We start from the raw sequence: 13,006 nt of genomic DNA on the forward strand, positions 1-13,006 counted from the left end.
TTTCCTGATTTTTCTAAAGTTGTCTGCTCATCAGGCACAGAGCACTCTGTGGACTGTGCCTGACCAGCCAGCTCTCCCCTCGTGTAGGTACAGACCCCTCCTCTCTGTAATGAGCCTACACTGCGCTTGGGGTTCCCACGGGGCTGAGCCCATCTGCCTCACCAACCCAAACACACACAGTGGGGGATATCCGACCCGGCCTCTGCTCAGTTGGAGTCATTAATCTCCTTGGATACAGTAATTATTTTAGGGTTAAGCATATGATGCAAGCAGAGCCAATCAGATTCTTCTTTAAAATCCTGCTGTTTGGATAACGAGTGGCCATTCTCTTCCTTTTAGATTATCAGCCAAGGGGACAGAGGCTTAAGGATACCAACAGCTACCCCCTTATCAGATAGAGAAAACCCATTAAGAACGAAGCTAACAATTGTAGAGAAACAAAGCATAAAGACTAGGAAACCATCCCATGATATCGTTTGAGCCTCTGGATCAAACGAGGCCAGTTCCATAAGCCAATATACTCCCTTTATATTTAAGCTCTTTGGAGTTGAATTGAGAAACTTGCAGCTGAGAAACTCCGAATTAAATCACTGTCCATATTTCTTATTTTAGTGTTTTATCATGTTGTTGCTCACCCCTTCCTCTATCTTATTCCTTCTTTTTTTTGGGGGGGGGGTGTTTCCTATAGCATCAAGGGTCTTTTAATAATACAAGGGCCTCTGTTCCTACCTCTCTATTTCTCACATCCCTAGATAACTTGAAAAAAAAAAGTTAGAATGAGAAAGTCTATCAAGTTCAGCATAAGTAAATTTATCAACATCTTGCTAGCTCTGTTCTTTTAGATGTTTTGTTTGTATATGTCTTTCGGTCTCCATTCTCTTGCCTACACTTCACCATTAAAATTTTTAAAAATTGTATGTAATTTGCCTTACTGCTGTATCCTTAATAATTAAAAACACTTACTATCATTTTAATGTTTCCCTTAAAACAAGAAAAATAAGGATGTCCTTTCCTCTCCTAGCTAATATACAAAAAGCTGGAAGACGTTTTTAAATATTAAGGACAATGTTCCAGTATAAAGCCCCCAAAAGACTAAAATACAGAGAAGTAATTGCTCTGGGTCTGATAATTTTCTACTAACAAATTTAGCTACAATACAAATAATATCCAGGATTTATGATATTGTGCAAAGGATTAAACAGTAATCAGCCTGGAATAAGGCAATGCATCTATCCCAAATATAAACTACCACTGAGGAAGAGATCCCTGTTTGATGAAGATCAGATTCCTATTAGCACAACAGCTCTAAGATTATTTATCTCGGTAAATAGCATGTTTGGAAATAGACCACATCATTCTCAGAGTAACAAAGCCAAAGAGCAAGTCACTGAAATGACTCCAGACCAACGTATTCTGCCACCTTTTATAGTATTAAATCTTTGAATTGTGTTGCCATTAACTATCTCACGTTGCCTGTCTATCTCATGACCTTGTAGATTCTGGAGAGCTTATTATTTCACTTAAAAGTTGACTTTGAGATAACTGATATAAACGTGATTATATACCTAGACTCCATTTTGATGCCTTTTTTAATAGAAGTTCTTTCTTTCTTTCTTTTTCTTTTTCAAAGAAGATCTAGCTAGCTGTATGGATCCCAAAGACTTTGTAATAAAAAACCATCAGATTGAAATCAGAAAATTCACGTTTAAATTTCTGCTCTACCACCTACTTAGTTTTTGAATTTGGACATGTCAGAAATTTCTCAGAATCAAGTTCCCTGTCTGACAAATGGGATGACATCTAGTTCATGGGATTGTTGTGAATAAATGACTCAATACATGAAAATATGCCTTATAAAAGACATAGTAGGATACAGATATCAGTTATTTATATATACAGAGCACACACATATATTTGCATGGTTCAAAAGAGTGCTTTTGTAAAACGCTAATTTCAACTGACTACAAAAGGTTAACGATGCTTTAGTTACCAAAAAAGTTTGGTCAAAACTTTTGAGATGATCTTGTCCAGCAGCAGAATGCAATGAGAGACGCTGAATGCCTTTAGAAGGGCAGAGTAAAGAATTACAGTACAGCCGCAGGAAGTGCTGTAAGGGGGGGAAAAGATATATTCACGCACAAAATGAATGAACTGAGCATGAAGGTAATAACTTGCCTGAGAGTACGGATGGCTGTACCTACTCTTGCTCCAAGTCACTGTATCGTCCTAAAAATCTATGACTAACTCTCTAGGCAGTCAGAAAGGTGGAAGCAATACCAGTTGGGTAATCTTCATTTTAAATCATCCTTTTATCGCTATATGAAACAAGGCAATCTGTGTGTCATTCTCCACAAGAGAGAGCCTCCACACCCTTGAAAAGACCATGTTTAGAGAAATCTGGAAGCATAATTTGCATTCAATGAGAACAGCTCTCCAACAGTCACAGGACAGAGTTCATATTTTGCCACCAATAAAGATCTGAAATGGGAATGGCATTTTTCCAGCTGAGAATCATTTAGCAAAGGTCCGGACAGTTCCGTCTGCATTTGTAGTAAGTCAGTTACAGCTAAGGGTGGAATTAAGACCCCTAGCTTTAAACCTCACCAATGGACCAGCAGACCTGCTCCAATCTAATCAATACATATCACTATTCCCAAGTGAACATGCTGTATCTCATTACAACAGAAATGTCTCTGCAGACAAAAAGACATTTTTCCTTCAGCTAGTTTTTTTATGTGCCAAATTAAAGAGTTAATTGTTCATCTCATTCAGAGATTTCAAAGACTTCCTGGATATGTTCCTTTAAAATGCATCCTTAGCTGAGAATATATAATATTTTCGAAAAGACATAATGATTTCTTGGCACAGAACTTTCAGCAGCATCATTTAGACTGAAAATCATGAACTCCTTTCCTCCCCCAACAATAAGGATCTTTTCCTACATTGTTGAAATAAAATGGAAGGACCTCCTCCACCCCCCCCGCCCCGGTTTCCACTTTCTTCAGAGACACATCTATTTCTGTCTGACCATCTATGAAGCAAGGCTGTGCTAAACGACTCACATTCATTTTCTCATATGAGGCGTCTCAATACAGGTTTGAGACCAACAAGATTTTACAGATATAGAAACTGAGTCTCAAGGACATGAAAAAACTTGCCTAAGAAAACAGGCTAGTATTCAGACTTAAGGGCGTGAGTCTATCTAACGTCTGTGTTCTTTCCACGTCACCTCACCACCCGTCACGCTTTGATGGGTACCAGAAAGATCACGTGGGCTCAGCTGGTTCCAGGCAATGCATTTACCTTAATCTACCACATGCACTCCCAGTCCACTTTGTACCACTTTTCTGTCCATTCATAGAATCCCATTCCTTTTAAAACTAAAGGCTTTTTTTTTTTTTTTTTTGAGGCAACAAAACCTCATGCATTACAGCAGGCTAGCATACTGCCTGGGTTTGAATCCTACTTGTGGGACTGTAGACAAAAATACATCGGTTTCATCATCTGAGAAATGGAATGAGGTTTGTGAGAACCGTGAATCAGCATCCGCGTAAATTACTTTGCACAGCGCCTGCCTGGCACACAGGGAGATTTCAGCACCGGTTTGCTATTCCTATTACAATTATTTGAAACACATATTACTATTTAAGACTGTTTTCCAGAAACTTCTCTTTGTTTTCTTTCCTATTGCTATTCATTAGACCTTCCATTTTTGTTTCCCTCATTTTTATATTAAATTGGCATGGATGGGGCTTAATTCAGCAAAGTGGTCAGTATAACAATTGTATTTTTTATAGCATTCAACAAAATTGTCTGCAAAACGGGGTCACCAGCAGCTGGCAATTCAGAGAGAAGTCATTAAGGTTTGTTCTAAACAATCCACTTACTTTTTTTGCTGATTCTACTTAAAGGGGAACAAGATAGTCCATCTGACTGTTTTGAAAATTTCAAGTCCTTCTTTTCTATAACCTGTCATTTATGTGCAATAGGACACTCATTTAGCAAATTATTTATATGTTTTAAGTCACAGATGCCTCATTTACAAAAGAATAAAATAATGCTAATCTTTATTTCTTATAATAGTCTTTATTATAAGAAACTTTAAAAAAATAATAAATTAACAACTCTAAAGAGAGTGAATGTACAATGCAAATTCCCAAATTCAAAAAGGAAGTAGTTAAAATTCGCCTTATGAAGGGAAGGATTAGTAACCCTGATATTTCACCAATTGTTATGAAATGCTGGAAAAAATAAATAGAAAGAGGGCAAAAATGATATAGTGTTCATAGGTGAAACATAAATCCCTTATTAAAACCTCCAGTTAAGAATGATTTCTTTATTGTCACAGTGATCTTTAAAAGTTATTTTAAATATTTTTAGATTTTAAAAAATATTTAAAAAATTCTGATTAGTAGTTAATGACATGGGAAAAATGCTTCAGGTACATTAAGTAGATGGGGGATGGAAAAGGAGAAAGCCAGAATGAAGAATAATGATCAGAAGAAAATATTTTAAAATACTATTTTAAGTAGGTGGGCAACTTTAGCTTTCTTCTTTTTGTTTGTTCTATTGAAACGCGAGTTTCAGAGGAGAGAAGGAGGCTCACTTCGAGGGTGGGAGTGGTCAGGAAAGAAGAGACACTGGGCATCCTAGACAGGGCTCTGAGCAGGGCCATCAACACCATAAACCGACACTGATGAAGTCTCCCAAGATTTACCTAGCAGTGAGCTGCCCCCCAAAACAGCACTGGCAATAAAGGGACATTTCCCTACAAGGCTGTGCAGATTTGTACCAAAAGACCTGCAAAATAATAGGGCTGCCTCACCTTTTTCTTTTTAACACCGACCCCAAAAGCACACTGAATCATTCTAATCCATAATCAGCTGGCTGAATCCATACTACTTCAGAAAGGCTTTTCCAAATTTGCTTCAGAAAGCACCAATGTCAAAAGTTCAAAGCCTGGAGCCCACACAGACAGGATTCCGTGGTAATAGCATAGCTCACTTTTCACATACAGGGATTTACCCATGTCACCTTTCTGGCTGAAATAAAGTGAAAAGCAGCCTATTCTTCAGGGCTGATTATTTCTGATCCATGTGAACTTTTCCAAGGCCTTTGGCTCTTTCATATATTTCAAATTTTTGAGTCCAGCTTAGTGTGATTGCCGGTTCCAGTTTCACCTCCAGCCTTTACTAAATGGAGCTATGTTTACATCAGAGCTCCTCTGCGATGCAGAATCACACTTGATGCTGCCTTTAGAAGGGCGGAGAGCCTGGTGCCGCGGTCACTGTTCTCACCAAGACTGGACTCAGGATCCTGCCCCTATTGCTTTGTATTTGCAAACTACAGAGCATATTTTCATGACAGTGAGAAACATATTTATTAATCAATTCAACAGTATTTACCGAGAGCCCACCATGAATGGGGAGTTAACGGGTGGAAATGGCATATGGAGATATTTTAGCATAATGGTACACAAAACCTTCTTTCTTACTTTTAAACCTTTACCAAATATCAGGAACTAATTCTGCTGAGACTTAGAGATCGGAGTCAGATTTCAAAATGATTTCTCTCTCAACGGCACTGCAATGGATAGAAATGTAAACTGAGAGATTCATTTCAGTTCCCTAAGTATTGCTTCCACTCCAGAACTACTCGGATATGCTTAAGGATAGCATCCATCGCCCCACTGATGACAGCACCAGGGGTTCCAGTTACAAGAGTTTCGATAACTTTATTCAATGAATCATGCAGGGGAGGAATTATTCCCAGACAAAAATGCCAAAAAAGAAAATCTGAGTGTTTGCTTTTCTACAGTAAACACTCAAAATATAAAACAAAGTGCAATATAATTCTTTAATGCCAGTTAGCTAAAATCTACATAATTATACAAATCTTTTTGTAAGGAGAATTAAATAACAAACATCCCAAACTCCCCTGAGGGATTATTATTTTGGAGTATGTAATGAGTGGTCTTAGAATACAGAGGAAGCCAATTTAGTCCTAGCATCTCTTTCCTGTTTGATCTGATTAGATTCGTTGCCATCCGTCCAGTTAAGTGACTCTTTATCGAGCTAGAGTAGGGCTCAAACATCACACCTCACGCGATAAAAAAATGTTTCCGTCGTATTGTTGCGGTTCTGTACCACCAACCCAAAGGGAAAGGCTTTTGGATCAAACTGGATCTATTTAAACAGCCTGGCAAATCAACCGAAGTTGCCAAAAGCACAGACCCTCTTTTCAAGCGGTCCCATGCTGTTGCCAAAGGAAAATGTTCCTTAAACACACTCTCCAGGTCGGAATAGAATTACTGGGAACGCCTATTAAACTAACACTAAAGAGCTTATCAGACTGAGAAAGAGCTTCAAATAGAGAAATAAAATCAGGGAGAGAAAGACTGTAGTTAAAAGCTTATTTTCAGGGTCTGATAAGTTCCCCTGTTGCCTATCAAAATGTAATTCTACGCTATTCACAATTTATAAGTATCAAAACTATTTTTACTAGTCATTGCTAACTTTTCCAGTTCCCCTGACACAGCACAAAGCACCAATCAATCTAACTGTTGTAGAATTCCATGAGCACAAAGCACATTTCACATTAAACAGATGAAAACTAATCTGCGATCTTGCCTAGGGACCTGCTTTCAAACATTTTCATAATTAGTCACTTGCTATCAAATTTGAATTAAGGGCATCTATATATAGTTTCCTTACTCCATCACAGCAGACTTTGTATGAGAACCAAGGAACTTTGAAATAGAGGCCCCAAACACGCCTTAGGCAGTTATTGAAGGCATTGAGACACACTAAAAAAAAAGAGAAAAAAACCACAAATCTAAAATGTTCTCTATTGCTCACCCAGAACTAGGCTTCAGAGGCTATGCAGTTGTTTCCAAAATTCAGACACTACATTATCCCAAATGACCACATATGTAGTATCTTTTAATGTGTACAGGTACCTTAGGGGGAGGGGATATCTGGTCGACCCTAAGCATAGCAGGGGGTTATTTCTAGTCCAAACAGGAAATACCGTCCTGCTTCCAAACTTGGCACCCCATCCCTCAATCAGGACACAGGAGAGATGTGAACACAATCTTCGGAAGCAGATATTGTCTTGGGTTAAGAATGAATAAACAGAATATTTAAATATACTTACATGAAGAAGTATTTGCTCCTTCTGTTGATACTGATATTCTAATGGGAGACTCTATAAAACATAAAAGTGGAATGAAGCTTTATTGAGTCATGCCACCTGGATTCTTCAACTAGAAATTTTGCCAGGCTTGGATACCATCAAGAAAAAGAGGGCTAGAAAATGGTGCAATGGAAAAGCTGACGCATCTCAAAGTCAAAGGAAGATTAGTGCAATATTCAAAGACCACAAAGGAGTGTTTCTGTAGGCCAGTCCCCAAAGACTTCCCAAGGAGATGAAAATGGGGTTGGTCTATCTGCAAAGATATCCCCCACCCCAGCTGCTGTTCAGATTTCCTAGAACCACTACTCGGAAGAGATCCACACTCCAGGTAAAACAGACAATTCCTTCTCTTAGGTCTGGTCTTGATTTAAAGAAACATGAAACCAAAGAGAACAATCCCCATATTCAGAGAGAATGAAAGGCAACCTTCATGCTTAGAGAAAAAAAAAAAAAGAAAGAAAAATGAAGATATTTTCAGGCAACCTGCTTGGCATAAACATCCTGGCCAAACACGGTGCTGAATAAAGTCCATGCAAGATCCGCTGGAGCAGTTACGTAGGATCGAACTAGATGGGCTCAATGAATACTATAATCCTTGGGGATGTACAGTAGCATGATTCTCTTAGGGAGCAAGGATAAAGGGAGGAAAACCAGTATTTAAGTGCAGCAGGGAATAAAACATAACCTCATGCAGAAAAAAAGCACAGGACGTAAGGGTTGTTATTAGTCAGCAATAACAACAACTTAGTATCAAAGATAAAATTCAGCCACCAGAAAGTTGTCAAGATTCAAGTCATGTATCAGAAAATAACAGTTACAGTCGCTCCGTATTCCCAAGGCAAGCTCCCCATAAATCTAAGAGCTCAGGCTTGTACCAGCATCCAACAGGGTCAGATAATGCAGTCCTTACACTAAAGATAAATGCTGGAGTGAAAAGTAAGGAAATGCAGAAAACCTACAATTTTTTTTCTTTTAGGTTTTCTTTTTCTTTCCGTTTTTCTTTTTCTTTCCCTATCTTCCTTCTCTCTCATTGTCTTTCTATTACTCAGAAAAGTAAGATCCTCTTAAACTCCAGGATCATTTCCCCCTAAAACACACATTCTTACATCATAGTAATGACACATGAAGGTGCCCAAAATACGGCCCAAACAGCCTAGGATGCAGAGGAATTTAGCTTTCGTGATTTTGAACAATGGCTTTGAAGGGAAGAGGATAAGCTTGTGAAGGGAAGATGGAAAATGGCTGTGTTAGATCACGTGGCCTCCCATAGCGTCAACAAGGTACAGGCCACAATGAAAAAAAAATCTGTGAAGCTAAAACATTAAATACGGGGCAGTAAAAAGATTCCTGGGCTTGAAGGATCTGCTCTTTTACTCGCTGAGATATATGATTGCATTTCTAATGCCTCAGTTTTCTCATCTGTCAAATGAAGAAAAATCATGCCTTGTTACACAAATCTCTTGTGATTATCAAATGAGATGTAAAAATCTTTATGAACTGTTAAGTATCATGCAAAAAAAAAACCCCAAAACAAACAAAAAAAGCTATCATCAAACCTCTGAAGTGAGTTTTGGATCTAAGTCTCCAAAACCTCGTTTCCAATTAAATACTTATTTTGAAATAGTCTGAATAGTTTAAGGTTCTATTAAGCATAGAATTACAGAGGATAAGAAAAAGAAAAAAAATGAAATTCACAGTAGATTAATTCCATTCACAGCTAGCAGAGAAATCAATGAATTATGGTTATACATGCATTAGTAGAATTGGGTTTTAAGTAGCTAATATATGTGTGGACCGTAACTGCTCTCAGCAAATATTACAGGCAAGTGAGAAACAAATGAAAACCAACCAACCAAAAAAAAAAAAAAAAGGCAAAAGCATTTAAAAAAGTCAGGCTTATAAGAGTGGTTTTTTTGTTTTGTTTTGTTTTTCAGTTTAGTGACCCACAACCGATCATTAAGAGCCCAAAGGTCAGAGATCAGACGTTGATACATTTTCCTGGAGTAAACTGATGGATGAAGGAGGGCAGGGGCGGCTAAGAGAAGCACCTAGAAAGATATAAAAACTGAAATTACAGCCCAGGTGTCTCCTTTCCTGGCTTAATGTCACTAAATTGTATCTAGATGTAGATTTCTTTTTCTCATGCACGTCTCTCAGGGCCAAGTTCAGACATACAGCAACAACTGTACTCCTTTAAGTAAAATCCGTAAAAGGCAGAATGAGCTGGAGGAAAAATATGGGTGCAGAAGACAAGAGCGGCTGAAATGTGGATGCAGAAGGGGTTCTGATTAGTAGAAGGAACAGCCAGCCGTTACGTCTGTCGCTCTGATTAGTAAAAACTTGACGAGCTCATTGTCCTTACCTGAAGACACATATGCTCTTTCGGTTGAGGCTGGCATGCCAGTGCTGATCTCTGCAAAAAAGAAAAGGTGATAGGCCATTATGATGTATAGTCGGGAGGCTGGGCGCCAGTTCCACAGCCTGCCTCCAAGGGAAAAATGTGTGTGAAGAAGGAAGCACTGCAAGGGGGTGGTGAAGGCTTTGCTTCATCCATACGGAGAGTGAGAAACGCAAAAAAAAAAAAAAAAAAAAAAAAAAAAAAAAAGACCGTCCAGATAAATAGTAAATAGTTCTTTCTTGAGCACAGAACATGAGAGGAGCTGTGCTAGAATAATCAGGCAGAATCCCCTGCCCCTCCTGGGGCCAGCGGAGAAGACTATGTGCCAAAGAGGAGGGAGCCTCCTCTTCAGAAAGGAAGACAGAAATGGCAGGACCAAGAAAAATCAAAACTTAGTAGCATCGAAGCTGTGGTCAAAATTTTTAAATTACAGGTCTTTGGAGAATTCCATTTTTGTTCCTATCGAAAGCAAGCAATGTTTATAATGAGGATGGATGGACAAAATCAAATTCTGGCATCAGACGCTACAGAAGATTGCCAGTGATAACCAGGATGGGTGCTATCATTTCAGCTGCTCAGGGCAGGGCATGGAGCAGCCAGGCAGCTTCCACCTCAAGGAAATGCAGAACACACCTGCACGCTTCCGGACACACCATCATCATGGGAATCGTGATAGCCCTGGTCAAACTCTTTCTGGCTGCCTTTATGATGAAATAAAGGGCGATTATATCTATAAATAAAGGGCGAATATAATTCTACATTCATCCGGTCCTTCTGAAAAGTTGGTTAGAATCTAGTATTTTCAGTAAAGTATAGTTATATGAAGCCTGGAAAGATGCAGATGCAAGGAGGAAATTATGCAACCTTCACTGTGTGTATAATTATTGTCAAATGACTTAATGATGGTCTACTATTTACTACTTATGAACCGGGACAAAAAGATAAGTTGAATCTCTTATGATATGCGTATTACAAAAGTTACTAGATTCTACTAGAATTCTAAATATGTCATATATTATCATTTCATGTTTGAATTAATAGTCTCTTAATCACAGAGTTGGAAATGTTCAGGATCAACATAATCATCTTTAAATACAGATATGACCATTTAGGGATTCCATGATAGAACTAGTCTAGTAAGTAAGATGAATGAATTTCAGTGGCATTTCTTCAACCTCAAAGGCTCTGGGGATAAATGGCTCTGTGGAATTGGAAATAAAAATGGCATGTGAGATTCAGCAGGGATGTTTAAGAATAAGCATCAGGTTAAATGGGAGTATATATAAAGACCAGAAATATAGCTTTAGTAAGACCAGTGTTTTTCTCGTGCATATTAGTACGGGCAGTCCTTTCTAATAAAGCATCAGGAGGACAAACTATTCAAAGTGCAAGCTTATTATCAAGCCCCCAGTCACCTACATCGACTCTCATACCCACTAAAAATGGGACAAAGTGAAAAGAATGAGCCAGTGAAGGCATATGATATCCTTCGGGCCTCCTCAAGCAGCAGGCATCAGAGACTCCTCTGGGCTGGGGCTATGACAATATCTCTTTCTAAAGTGGCTGCAGCTAGCTTGCTTGATTTGGGCTGTAGAGAATGAAATTGTTCTTCTTTGGGGAAAATTTAATGGGAGAGAAACCCTTTTATCAAAGATTCACAGCATCTGTCTTTCTCAAGTAGCTAGAAGAAGACCTGCGTTTCCAAGCCAGTGCCCACACTGGGAGCGATGCTTCCTCACTCTGTTCTCCGGACTCATCAGTGACGGGACAGCTAGACTGAAGCAGGAAGCTCAAGGTCACAGGAACTGGGCACCAATCCCAACCCCAGTATGACTATCAAGACTCTTCTCAAATTTATTTTTGACAAACTAAGTAGTTGTCCACTGTGACCTTCCGAAAAGACCAAAAAGCAAACAGCCTCCCCCTCCCCACCCAGAATCAGAGATTTTCTATCTCCAGCATAAGAGATCTCAATGAGAGGAAAGGTTAACCATAACATTTCCTTTTTTAATTGAATGATACATAAAAATACCGGAACAGGAGGTTACTACAAAGATGTATCTACACAGAGATAACTTAAAATAAACTTCCTAAAATTAGGTATTTACCCTAGAGACCTTAAAAATATCCTTAATGATCGTGGTTCCAAATAAAAGCCTTCCGAGTTATCTTGGGGGAAATACAAGCTCAGAAGTTATACACTTCTTTACCAAAAGAACCTTGATATTAGAAAAGTTAATCTTTTTGATTAAAACCATTCAGCAATCATTTTTTATGTGTGTTTTGGGTAGAATTCACAGATTTAAAAAACAATCTTTTGTGACAGTTACGATTGAAAATAATTTCGTTACAAGCACAGATTGAAAAAAATTAATTCCTGCAATCTCCTTGATATTTCTTTAAGCGGTGTATTTTTCCAGCAGTAATTTGGTACATTAAATTTGTTAATATATAAAGGACATCCTTTTCATTAGCGCAAATTTGTAAGGATTTAGAATCATCTAGAGTTGATCACAGCTGAGAAACTTATGCTGAGTAAGTAAGTAAACATGTGGAACATTAATATATTTGCAATGTTTGAATGCTTTTTTAATAAACTGGATCTGGTTTCAAGAAAAAATTTTTTAGGGACTGAAAAATACACCTTCTGGAAAGGAATTTTTCTAATTATTCTGTATGCATGACTTGTTTGAGATTTCATCACAAGCACAATATACTAAATATAACTATTTAGCAAAATACACATAAACATATACAAGCATACATATGATATGTCTGTGTGTATTTAGCCAATTAAATGACTCTTTATCATTCTAAAATTAGGGGTCATTACTGTGCATTCAAAAAATTCGATTAAGTCATTTTTTTAAGACTTCAATTGGGCATACTTATTTATTAGCACTGGTAAAAACGATTTCAGAAACGATTTCAGAAACATCTTCAAGTATCTGAAATCTTGCTCGTAATGAGTGCCTGTTCTTAAGCAACTGAGACATTTTGAAGTTAGTAAGTGGTGTAGAGTCAGGATGAATACCACGCATTGAAGAGAAAATTCTTTCACTCATTTTGCTCTTCTTTATTACCCTTCACAAGAATCCTATATAACGCAACAGACAGGGAGACTGCTATACAAAGGATAAAACATATTTTATGTGCTTCTCTGTACAACTGTAAGTTGTTCACCAATCTCACAGCATTTCTAACATCGTTAATGTGGGTTACCCACAGGATCCCAGGTTTTAAAGGGCCAATTGCTAGATTAATGAAATTTTGTAGAAATAATCTTTTTTTTCTGCTCATCATATAATGGAACAGCTATTTTATTGCTAGGAGCCCAACTGCTCCTATGGGATCTTGAATCTCACTCAAATAATTTTTCTCCTGATTAAAAAAAGAAAACCTAGCAGAAGATAT

General features: G+C 38.0%; 1 protein-coding gene across 7 annotated transcripts in view; it reads right to left on the reverse strand.

Moving 5' to 3' along the window:
• Window positions 1-13,006, reverse strand: part of NRG1 (neuregulin 1) — a 201,379-nt gene that overhangs the window by 134,405 nt on the left and 53,968 nt on the right. For 6 of the 7 annotated variants that reach the window (XM_032468476.1, XM_032468477.1, XM_032468478.1 and 3 more), the window contains exons 4-5: window positions 9,557-9,607; window positions 7,156-7,206 (exon numbers count right to left, since the gene is read on the reverse strand). The exons of the other annotated variant lie outside the window; for it this stretch is intronic. In XM_032468476.1, coding sequence (XP_032324367.1) covers window positions 7,156-7,206; window positions 9,557-9,607 — 102 coding nt within the window. The remainder of the gene's footprint in view (window positions 1-7,155; window positions 7,207-9,556; window positions 9,608-13,006) is intronic. 7 annotated transcript variants of the gene reach the window in all.

This window comes from Camelus ferus, chromosome 26 (assembly GCF_009834535.1).
Source record: "Camelus ferus isolate YT-003-E chromosome 26, BCGSAC_Cfer_1.0, whole genome shotgun sequence".
In the NCBI taxonomy this organism is placed as follows: Eukaryota; Metazoa; Chordata; class Mammalia; order Artiodactyla; family Camelidae; genus Camelus; species Camelus ferus.